At 42.6% G+C, this 12748-nt stretch overlaps 1 protein-coding gene across 1 annotated transcript in view; it reads right to left on the bottom strand.

Annotated features, from left to right (window-relative positions):
* The window catches only part of elmo3 (engulfment and cell motility 3), a 30736-nt gene that overhangs the window by 2928 nt on the left and 15060 nt on the right, over positions 1–12748 (bottom strand). The window contains exons 12-20 of the mRNA XM_027135807.2: positions 12678–12748; positions 12439–12543; positions 11733–11841; positions 10819–10955; positions 4784–4947; positions 3329–3441; positions 1867–1971; positions 1111–1190; positions 402–482 (exon numbers count right to left, since the gene is read on the bottom strand). The exon at positions 12678–12748 is cut by the window's right edge and continues 52 nt beyond it. Of these exons, the coding sequence (XP_026991608.1) occupies positions 402–482; positions 1111–1190; positions 1867–1971; positions 3329–3441; positions 4784–4947; positions 10819–10955; positions 11733–11841; positions 12439–12543; positions 12678–12748 (965 nt within the window). The remainder of the gene's footprint in view (positions 1–401; positions 483–1110; positions 1191–1866; positions 1972–3328; positions 3442–4783; positions 4948–10818; positions 10956–11732; positions 11842–12438; positions 12544–12677) is intronic.

Raw genomic sequence — 12748 nt, 5'->3', positions numbered from 1 at the left:
ATCTCTGTTTTATCCCAAATTCTTTTGTAAGGAACAACAGAGAGAGAGAGAGAGAGAGAGAGAGAGAGAGAGAGAGAGAGAGAGAGAGAGAGAGAGAGAAACAGAGAGACAGACACAGAGACAGAGAAAGAGACAGACAGAGAGAGAGACACAGAGACAGAGAGAGACAGAGACAGAGACAGAGAAAGAGACAGAGACAGAGAAAGAGACAGACAGAGAGAGTCACACAGGGAGAGCACGAGAGAGAGAGAGAGAGACACAGAGAGAGTCACACACAGGGAGAGAGACACAGAGAGAGAGACACAGAGAGAGAGAGCACGAGAGAGAGAGACACAGAGAGAGAGACAGAGAGAGAGAGAGACAGACAAAGGGGGCGAACGGAAAGCTGAAATTTCACTCACATCTGTTCTGGAGGAGGCGACGAAATTCAAGCTGTACTCCTCAACATCATACGTAATGCTGAAGGCCAGATCTAACAGCTCCTGTGTGATTACAGCAAACATTAATAATTACATTAAATACATTATACAGATTCCAGACATCAGAGTTACACAGAGTCTTAAAGCAGTAAAAAAAAACACTAATCCAAAACTTGTATTATAGATACAGAGTAAAGAATTTTAGATGAATTCTAGCCATTATATTCCTAAAGCTTTTTTTTTTTTTTTTAAACAAAATTCGCTGTGTGTTAATTAAAAAATATATATATAATTCCAAAGGAAAAGTTTCAGTACGGAAAATAAATCCACAGCAGATCCGAATGATGCGGAAATTCCGGAGAGATTAGAAACGAAGGCAACGTTATATTTATTACGTGGAAACGTTTAAGCAAAGCGGACGTCGCCTAATCCGTGTGTCGTGGCATAAAATAAATGAATAAAAATCAATAAATAATCCTAAAGAAATCCCGATTGTATAATTATATGTATAGGTTATCGTCTCATTAAAAAAAATCTAAAAAATTAATTTTAAAATTTATTTGTTAAGAAAAAAAAGAAGTCACTCAAAACAATCGTTTGGATCGGAAATGTATTATTTTTATTTTTTTTGGTTAAATCGTATTTTTTAAATAGAAGATTTCTTCTAAAGTGAAGGAGAAAGAAGACGAACCTTGGTTTGTTTTCCCTTGTTATCTTTCATGTGAGGACAGTCTTTACCGGTCAGAAGAGCTTTAATGTCGGCCACAGGAACTGAGAAAGATAAATAAATAAATAAAATAAATAAATAAATGCAAAGTGTCTGATTACGATGTCTGAGTGCGAAAGTTTGTGCCCCCATGGGAAATAAACGATAAAATTAAACTTTTAAGCTTTTATCAAAATACGGGTATTTTAACCACCATGTTGCTATTCCATTCTTAATGGAAATGGACTTATGGGATATTTATAATCATCTGATGTCGTGTCTGTGAGTCTGATCTAAAGTGAGTCAGGACTTCGGTGTGTTTTAGACGTGTGTTTGTCCTTCTGTTGATGATCTCGCACTGAATTTTAGTGTTGAAGAGAAATCTGAGCTGCTTTTTAGATGAACAAACACTCGGAGCTTCTCAGAGAGCAGAAATGGGTTTGATATCAACATTTACTCTGAAGGTACAAACATCTGTGTGGGAATAAAATCACTGTTTCTGTTTTCCTGGATCTTTTCTATAAATCTAATCACCTCTAGTATTGTAGAGAAAAAAATAAATCCTGATGAAACTCTACAAATTATTAAAGTCCTGAGTGTTTACTTTCATATTAACACCACTGTGGAGCGAGACGCGAGGAAGACTTTGACTCGTCGACATGGACACGGGGTGCACAAACTTTTGCACCCAAGCGTAGCGCTGTGATCTTCAGTGAAGGGAAACGTGAGAACGTCACTCACTCTTGTCCTGCAGACTCTCGACGGACGGCGTCTCCGTCTCGTCCTCGACGTCTCCGTAGTGCAGGACTTTGTGGTTGGGGGACAGACGACAGTACCACAGTTTATCTGAAATGAACAGCGACGATGTGAGTAAAACCGGTCGTGATCTGAGTGGGAGGGGCTTAGTCTCTCTGCCCTGTCAATCACAGGTGTCTGTGAGCACTCGTAGGTGGAAAATAGGCAGATGAGACCGAGTGTGTTACGACTTCACGTGTCTCCAAAGTAACCGTGAAGGAAATATGAAAAATAAGAAAATAAAAATAAACAAAAACAAGATCACATGATAAACATACATGAAATATAAAATACCGTTTTGAATTTTTTTTGACAATACTTCCAGCAGCATTCAGAAATACGCTTATCACAACAAATTTTTAAAAACATTTTTTCCCCCAAAACGAGTGTTTCATATTTTCTGTGTTTTCTGATGTAAATGTGTTAATATTAATAGCAGTAAAAGAAGGTGGTTTTGTTTTGTTTTTTGTTTAATTTATTTATGAAAAACGTGCATTGAATTGCCGACTTGTATTCTGTATTACTCTAACGATAAAATGTTTCATGCTTATTTTTAGATCATAAATTTTTTCCCATATTTGATGAGACAAGAACGCGCTGATGTCGTTTTCACGGCTGTTTCAGGAAGCCGTCGCAAAGCGGGAGGTGAGCAGATCAGACACCTTACTGGTTTGGTCAAACAAATTCAAAAACTTCCACCGATGAAGACACAACCGACGTGGTGCTGGAATACACACTTAAGCCTTATTCGGACGGGATTAGTTTTACGTGGGGACGTGGGGGTAAAGTAATTATTACCAGAGCTTCTCAGTGATTTTAGTCCCATCCGAATGTACCATCTCCGTAATCGTTACGGACAATGTCAGTAAAGTTTACGGCGAATTTTACCTTCTGTAAAAAGGCCCGGAAAAATTATCTCAGGTAATACTAATCCCGTCCGAATAGACCCGCTGTAAATATGTACGGTAAAATTACGTCATTTCCTGTTTAAACGTAGTTTTTGGTGCGTTTTGCATGCATGGAGGCGCTTGAAACAGGAAGCAACGTCATACGCACATGATGACAAGGAGGTTACTGTGGTGCGTAAAGCGAGTTACCCCTCCCACTTCTGCTAGTTTTACTGAGATGTCTTGTCCCACGCGAATTGGCCAATTAATATTACAGACGTCCTGAGGTAAAATTGCATTACTCCACGTCCCCACGTAAAGCTAGTCCCGTCCGAATAGTGCCCATGTCAGCGTGACAACCCTACAATTAAGTAGTTAAATTACACACTGTGTAAAGTAAATAAAAAAGTGGAGACACGTCTGACATACTGTAAAATTCATCATGAATCGATACAGCAATTAAAAAAAAAAGGAAGAAGGGTTTGTGGAGTCAGAGAAGTTCAGACTAGGGGGTTTCTCACCTTGTCTCCGGCGGCTGCTGATTTTGCGAAACAGAGTTCCGTGACAAAGACGGTTGAGTCTCTGCTGCCTGATCAGCTCCAATAACTCTGGTTTCAGACGCTCTTTTAGCTCACTGCTCACACACACACACACACACACACACACACACACACACACACACACACACACACACACACACACACTCTTTTTAAAGAAATTTATTTCTATACACTATATTCACATGTATCTATAATTGTGTGATCTTTGTGTGTATTTAATGTGTGTTTATTCATAAAGTGACGTGACATACGGCTAAGTGCGGTGACCCATACTCAGAATTCGTTCTCTGTGTTTAACCCATCCAAAGTGCACACACACAGCAGTGAACACACAAAAAAATGTTTTTTAGAAAATAAATAAACAAACAAAATATAAATAATGAGTAACAATATTAATAATTTACAAAAATTAAATTAAAGTACAGGGGACACGGTGGCTAAGTGGTTAGCACGTTCGCCTCACACCTCCAGGGTTGGGGGTTCGATTCCCACCTCCGCCTTGTGTGTGTGGAGTTTGCATGTTCTCCCCGTGCCTCGGGGGTTTCCTCCGGGTACTCCGGTTTCCTCCCCCGTTCCAAAGACATGCATGGTAGGTTGATCGGCATCTCTGGAAAATTGTCCGTAGTGTGTGAGTGTGTGAGTGAATGAGAGTGTGTGTGTGCCCTGTGATGGGTTGGCACTCCGTCCAGGGTGTATCCTGCCTCGATGCCCGATGACGCCTGAGATAGGGTGACCCGAGAAGTTAGGATAAGCGGTAGAAAATGAATGAATGAATGAAATTAAAGTACAAACATTGACGGCACTTCTTCTTCGATTTCTTACTGAAACCCTTTTTAGGAGATTTCCGTTAAACCTGTAGCTCAGGTGCAAAATTAAAGAATCTCATAATATCAGATTAACACGTGACTGCTCACAGACTGCGTTCAGGAAGTGAGTATAAATGATGTGAAGGTCTACTGCAACTACTGATGCTACGATCACCCAAACAGCAACAGATCCGTGAGAGAGAAGACGACTTCCCCAGACGAGTGACGCGAGCGCTGGCGACTAGACGTGGGAGCGTCTGCATCGGTGCCAACGACAAAGTTGGGAGAAGCTGAACGGCGATTACAGACTTTAGCGATTACAGACTTTAGCGATTACAGACTTTAAAGTGCAACATGATCTGTGACAGAGAGCGCACACTGCTTCTCTTATGTCTCAGACGATACGATACAGTCTGACTGCCATTTGCTGATGTTACCATAGCAACCGGTACTAGGATAGGACAGGAACGCCTACCGGAGACTTCATAGTACAGCGACTCCGGCATTTTTCAGTCTCGAGCAGCAGTTAATGGTGTGAATAGAAGTTAATAATATGTGTGTGTGTGTGTGTGTGTGTGTGTGTGTGTGTGTGTGTGTGTGTGTGTCTCACAGCACAGGTGGTGCGAGCGTCTCCTCCTGATGTAGCCTCTCCGTCTGGCGCAGTTTTAGTATCTCGCTGTAGTTAAGTGCATTCACTTTGTTCTTGAAGAGCTCTAGTGAGGTGGGTTTACTGGACAGAGTCCTCGTGATCTGCTCTCGTACCACCTGCATGACCTACACACACACACACACACACACACACACACACACACACACACACACACACACACACACAATCATCAGTTGTGGTCCTCTAGTTTTAAAGTATTTTCCCGAACAATCAAGCAGACATTCTTTGGCTTTCAGTGCAGATGAGGTGACGTCACATTCAGACTTGCCAGATATTACTCTTAAAACAACCGAAACAATCAAATCTTTATAACTTTCAACAAATCATTTCACCGAATCAGGAAAAGCTTACATCTTTCCAGAAGTAGTGAAATTAGGATTCAACCTGACATATGAGACACAATCTAATGCTCATGTTTAATCAGTGCTGCAGTGAAAGATAAAAATGTCAATATCTCTGCCATGGAATTTAAAGGAATCGTTTATAAACTAAACTTGGATGATTCATAGACAAATAATAACAAGTAGAAATCTCACAACTAAAATCTTCCACTTTACACAAAAACAAAAACAAATAAAAAAATCAAATAGAACTAAGTGTATTTGTTTAATTAATTAATCAAAATAGTTAAATTCTAATTAATCTAATGTGCAGTTTGGCTCAGAAGTGTGTGTGTGTGTGTGTGTGTGTGTGTGTGTGTGTGTCTCGGTCAACTCCAGCAATAGTCAGAGAGGAGGTTGTGATAAGACAAACAGAAGGAAATAAAAAGGTAAAGAACGACAGAATGAATGGAGGTTTGTGGAGCTCAGTGTCTGCCGTGAGACGTCGAGCTGTGGCCAGGAAAAATCTCATAATGTTACAAGGCCACAATGTTACAATGCCACAAGGTCACAATGCTCCAATCCCAAAATGTTACAAGGCCACAATGTTACAACGGCACAATGTTACAACGCCACAACGTCACAATGCTCCAATCCCAAAATGTTACAAGGCCACAATGTTACAAGGCCACAATGTTACAAGGCCACAATGTTACAACGCCACGTCACAATGCTCCAATCCCAAAATGTTACGCCACAATGTTACAATCCCAAAATGTTACAAGGCCACAATGTTACAACGCCACAATGTTACAAGGCCACAATGCTCCAATCCCAAAATGTTACAACGCCACAATGTTACAATCCCACAATGTTACAACGCCACAACATCACAATGCTCCAATCCCAAAATGTTACAACACCAATGTTACAAGGCCACAATGTTACAATCCCACAATGCTCCAATCCCAAAATGTTACAACGCCACAATGTTACAATCCCACAATGCTCCAATCCCAAAATGTTACAAGGCCACAATGTTACAACGGCACAATGTTACAACGCCACAACGTCACAATGCTCCAATCCCAAAATGTTACAAGGCCACAATGTTACAAGGCCACAATGTTACAACGCCACAACGTCACAATGCTCCAATCCCAAAATGTTACAAGGCCACAATGTTACAAGGCCACAATGTTACAAGGCCACAATGTTACAACGCCACAATGTTACAACGCCACGTCACAATGCTCCAATCCCAAAATGTTACGCCACAATGTTACAATCCCAAAATGTTACAAGGCCACAATGTTACAAGGCCACAATGTTACAAGGCCACAATGCTCCAATCCCAAAATGTTACAACGCCACAATGTTACAATCCCACAATGTTACAACGCCACAACATCACAATGCTCCAATCCCAAAATGTTACAACGCCACAATGTTACAATCCCAATGTTACAACGCCACAACATCACAATGCTCCAATCCCAAAATGTTACAACACCAATGTTACAAGGCCACAATGTTACAACGCCACAATGTTACAATCCCACAATGTTACAATCCCACAATGTTAGAACACCCACAATGTTACAATCCCACAATGTTACTACGCCACAATGTTACAATCCCAAAATGTTACAACGCCACAATGCTCCAATCCCACAATGTTAGAACACCCACAATGTTACAATCCCACAATGTTACAACGCCACAATGTTCCAACCATTACATAATTACATTACATAAACATAATTATTTTATACATTTGTACTAAACATATCAGTAATTAATATGTTTCATATCTCTATGTATATATCAGGCCTGTCAACGTTAATGCGTTAACGCATGCAAAAATAATTTACCGCAAATACATTACTGAAACACACAAAGTTGCGTCATTAACGTAATCTTCATTGGGCCTCGGGAGTTTATCACTCTTAGCATCTACAATAGAGCAAGCACCAATAACTCTGTTAGGCGTAAATTTCTCTGGACATTTCTCTGGATACATGTGTGTATACACTAATATATATATAAAAAATGAAGCCATACTCTGTTCTCCTCATGACGAGTCTGATTCTGTCTAATCTGCCTGAAGTCAACAGCAAAAAATGGGATTTACAGTAAAAAAGATGTAGTGAAAATCGTGGATCGGCAACAAGAGAATCGACGCTTGAGCACTAAACGTTTCCACACTTTTCTAGAACAGATAAAAGTCAGAATGTGCGGCTGAAACCTTCAATTCTGATCTGAAATCTGATCTGTTCAGAACATACGGGTTTAGAACGTTCAGGTATTTAAAATACAAAAGGGGGATAAAAGCAGGATAAAAGTATCTGTTTGGGTTCAGAGAGACACACACACAGACACAGACAAACACACACACACACACACACACACACACACACACACACACACACACACAGAGAGACAAACGTAAACGTACCTCCGCCATGGTTATGATGGTTAGAGCAGCTTCTCTTAGTTCTCTCTTGGACCTTACTGTGTGTGTGTGTGTGTGTGTGTGTGTGTGTGTGTGTGTGTAAATCCTCTCCTGAGCTACTTCCAACACTGTGATGTGAATTTCCCAAACCACAGAACAAAAAAAACAAACAAAAAACCTGCACGCCAAACTCTCTCTTTCCTCTCTCTCACTTTCCTCTCTCACTTTCCTCTCTCACTTTCCTCTCTCACTTTCCTCTCTCACTCACTCTCTTTCTTTCTCTCTCTCTCTCTGACATACACACGTGTTTAGTTTGGGCTGGGCAATAGCAGCTGGCAGAAGCGATTGAGAGTGTGGAAAAACAGCAGAGTCAAGAGACAAGGAAATGGGAAAAGCAGGGTGAGAGAACCGGTGGAAGACGGAGAGCGATGTGGAGGACGTGGGACAGAGACTCGGTCACATATGGAAGAACGAGAACCAACACCATGACATCATGTCCTGTGAGCGAAAGCCTGTGCAGTTTAGCAGCTTCAGTAAACAACACAGATTCAACTCTTCTGATGCAGAAAGTTCAGAAATTTCTGCCATAAAAAAATTTGAAACAAAGCACCTCTTTTTTTCAGACCTGACTTGCAGCCAAGCAGTCACCAGTACAGACCCCGCAGTCACCAGTACAGCCCCCGCAGTCACCAGTACAGCCCCCGCAGTCACCAGTACAGCCCCCGCAGTCACCAGTACAGCCCCCGCAGTCACCAGTACAGACCCCGCAGTCACCAGAACAGCCCCCGCAGTCACCAGTACAGACCCCGCAGTCACCAGTACAGACCCCAGCAGTCACCAGTACAGACCCCGCAGTCACCAGTACAGACCCCGCAGTCACCAGTACAGCCCCCGCAGTCACCAGTACAGCCCCTGCAGTCACCAGTACAGACCCCGCAGTCACCAGTACAGACCCCGCAGTCACCAGTACAGACCCCGCAGTCACCAGTACAGACCCCGCAGTCACCAGTACAGACCCCGCAGTCACCAGTACAGCCCCTGCAGTCACCAGTACAGACCCCGCAGTCACCAGTACAGACCCCGCAGTCACCAGTACAGACCCCGCAGTCACCAGTACAGCCCCCAGCAGTCACCAGTACAGCCCCCAGCAGTCACCAGTACAGCCCCCACAGTCACCAGTACAGACCCCACAGTCACCAGTACAGACCCCACAGTCACCAGTACAGCCCCCAGCAGTCACCAGTACAGCCCCCAGCAGTCACCAGTACAGCCCCCAGCAGTCACCAGTACAGCCCCCACACTAACTAGTATGTCTGCGATGATGTTTGTTTACAACAACTTTCATCATGAAGCGGCTTTTTGACGTTTTTGGGTCGTGCGTGTTGTTTAGTGCTGATTTAACAGAGCCATTGTGAGGGGGGAAAAGATTTTCCTCTTTCTCACTCTCTTTGTTTCTGCTACAGAGTGGGCTTGCTATTGTTGCTCTAATACCCTCATAAAAAAACGAACAACAAAAAAAAACGCTCACCGTGCCTAACCACGAGGACAAAAGACAATCATTCCAGCCCGAGGGTTAAAAGGTCGGCTTTGTAAAAAAGAAGACCCTCAGGGTTGAGTAGCTATCAAGTAAGAGAACACTTCAGAAACTTCACCACAGGGGATTAGCAGGAAGAATAGCATTTTCTTTCAGCTAAGCGTTATTTATGATAAACTATTTGTGCTTCACAGCAGCATAAACAAATGATTCATTCATCGGCTAAACACTAAACACTACACGGTAACACGAGACCCGCTAACGGAAGCCATTTCAAATCTTACAGACCCCTGAGTGGCGCTTCCTGGTCACCCAGAACACTGTAGTGATGTTCTGTCGTTAAAGCTAACAGCCAAGCTAACAGAAGCGCTTAGGATCGGTCTGAGAAGCTCCGTCTTCGCAGCATCTCAGCTAACTAGCTAACGGGGAGAACATGCAAACTCCACACACACAAGGCGGAGGCGGGAATCGAACCCCCAACCCTGGAGGTGTGAGGTGAACGTGCTAACCACTAAGCCACCGTGCCCCCGTTAATTAGCAAACACTCCTAATTAGTATTGTGTTCACAATAACACAAAGTCAACGTCAAGAAATTAGCTCACTAATGCGAGACAGTGAGGTCCTGTTCTTCATGAGGAGATGAAATGAAACGTTCAGCGCTTACATGTCCGCAAACAACAAAGTTGTACACCTTTAAATTTCTCTCAAGTAGAGATTCTTTACTAGACAGATAGATGAACAAATGAATAGATGGAAAGATAGATGGACAGATAAAGGGAGATGGGTAAATGAATGTATGGATGGATAAATGGATGATGGATGGATGAAAAAAATGGATAGGTGCATGGATAGGTAGATGGTTGGATGAGAGACAGGATGGTAGATGGAAAGATGGATGGACAGATAGGTGGATGGATGGATGGATGGAAAGATGCATGAATGCGTAGATGGAAAGATGGATGGGTAGATGTATGGATGGGTGGGTAGATGGATGGATGGATAGATGGATGGATGGAAATATGCATGGATGGGTAGATGGAAAGATGGATGGGTAGATGGATGGATGGATGGATGGATGGATGGAAAGATGCATGGATGTGTAGATAGAAAGATGGATGGATGGATAGAAGAATGGAAAGATTCATGGATGGGTAGATGGAAAGATGGATGGGTAGATGGATGGATGGATGGATGGGTGGGTAGATGGATATAAATATGCATGGATGAGTAGATGGGAAGATGGATGGATGGATGAAAGAGTAGATAGAAAGATGGATAGATGGATGAATGGAAAGATGCATGGATGGGTAGATGGAAAGATGGATGGGTAGATGGATGGGTGGGTAGATTGATGGATGGAAATATTCATGGATGGGTAGATGGAAAGATGGATGGATGAAAGAGTAGATAGAAAGATGGATGGACAGAATGTATTAATCGACATGAGGCAATGTGGGAAGAAGCTTAAGCACTAACTGACCCTGATCACTACAGAGACCAGACACCAGTGATTAGATTAGAAGTATTGATTAGATCATATGACTAATCAAGATATGATATCATAGGAAAAAGAGACAAGATCTTAATAACAGAATTCTGCCGTATCGCCATTCGTCTAATACTTAATAGTCGTGTAAGTTTAACAGGCGGCAATAAAAATAAGCACCTTATCGAAGTCCTCCTGCGTGGCTCGCATCTCCTTCCAGGTTTTGTTCAGGAGCTGAATGCAGATGCAGAAAAGTTCTTCCAGCAGTCGGTCCTGGGCGAAAAAGATCGGGTGGTAGTTGGAGCCTGTTTCAGATGCTGCAGGAGAGAGAGAGAAGGGGGGACAGAGATAGAGAGAGAGAGAGAGAGAGAGAGAGAGTGTGTGTGAGAGGGAGAGAGAAAGAGAAACAGGGGGAGAGAGAGAGAAAGCGAAAGAGAGAGTGTGAGGGAGAGAGAGAGAGAAAAGTGGAAGAAAAGAAAAAGAGACCGACAGAGAGAGAAAGAGAGGCAGAAGAGAGATAGACAGACAAAGATAGGAATAGACAGAAAGAAAGAAGTGAGAGGATAAAACAGTGAGAGAGAGAGAGAGAGAGAGAGAGAGAGAGAGAGAGAGAGAGATAGACAGAGAGAAAGCGAGAGAGTGTGTGAGAGGGAGAGAGAAAGAGAGAAACAGGGGGAGAGAGAGAGAAAGAGAAAGAGAGAGTGTGAGGGAGAGAAAGAGAGAGAGAGAGAAAAGGGGAAGAAAAGAAAAAGAGACCGACAGAGAGAGAAAGAGAGGCAGAGGAGAGATAGACGGACAGAGATAAGAATAGACATAAAGAAAGAAGTGAGAGGATAAAACAGTGAGAGAGAGAGAGAGAGAGAGAGAGAGAGAGAGAGAGAGAGAGAGAGAGAGAGAGAGAAAGCAGGTTTGTACATTAGTACTGCTACTCGATATTGCTGGAGTATTATGAGAACATTAAAGGAAGGTATAAGTGGAACGGTGTAAGAATTTCTCGAATAAAAACAAGTTAAAATAGATAGATAGATAAATAAATAGATAGAGAGATGAAAGAGAGAGAGAGAACAGATGCTTATGTTTGGGTCTGAACTGACGTGGTTCTCCGATCCGCAGGATCTCACACAGCAGGAGTGTGAGCTGGATGCTGCTGCGGGCAAACGGACACTCGTGTTTATCCTCACGGCTGCTGTTCTCCAACACAAACTAGAGCCGAGACACAACGAGAGGAAACCTTACAGCACTGTTTATATCCCAACAGTAGATCTATCAGTAGGTTTACACATCTCTAATCTATATCTCTGGTATCGTTTCTATGGTAACCACTTACACAACCACAGCCGTCTCTCGATAACCGGACCAACATTTTTTTCCATCAGAAAGAAAAAAATAGACGAATATACAAATATAATAATTGATAAACGCTTTAAATGTCTGTATTTGTGTGTTTAAGATGTTACACTGGAAAACCGTGTGACGCTAAACAACTGTGTAAAATGAGTCACTTTACTCCGTTTACTCATCAGTGTGTTAGATAAACACACACAGCGTTAAAGTGAAACATATTCCACACAAATGACAACCAGCAGATTTACAGACAAGGATGTAAACATAAAGTTTATCTTTCACTTGTGGTGAGTTAGAGGGTTTGTTATTGTGTGTGGTGTGACGTGTGCATCTTAAATTCACAAGGTATTAATCATGTACACAATCATACACAACATAACATGCAGTCAAATGATTTTTACTTTCCGTGTAGTGTGTGTGTGTGTGTGTGTGTGTGTGTGTGTGTGTGTCTCTCACCCTGCTGTAAGCGTCTGGATAACGTGAGGCGAAGTAGGTCATTGTGTCCAGAGCAAGAAGCCCAGGAGGAGTCCGGCTCAGGTCCTGACCTGGGTTACTGTTGTTCTGAGTCACACACACACACACACACACACACACACACACACACACACACACACACACACACACACACACACCTGCATCAGCTACAGGTACAGTATACAGACTCCGTTCCATCTTCAGCTCAACAGCACACTCACTGAGAATCCCAGCTTCTTGAACTCTTTAGCACACAGAGAACGACGACGCTCGTTACTTAGGCTGCCGTCGC

This window comes from Tachysurus fulvidraco, chromosome 17 (genome assembly GCF_022655615.1).
Source record: "Tachysurus fulvidraco isolate hzauxx_2018 chromosome 17, HZAU_PFXX_2.0, whole genome shotgun sequence".
In the NCBI taxonomy this organism is placed as follows: Eukaryota; Metazoa; Chordata; class Actinopteri; order Siluriformes; family Bagridae; genus Tachysurus; species Tachysurus fulvidraco.
Note: the sequence above shows the minus strand (reverse complement) of the source record. Positions and strands in the feature narration are given on the sequence as shown.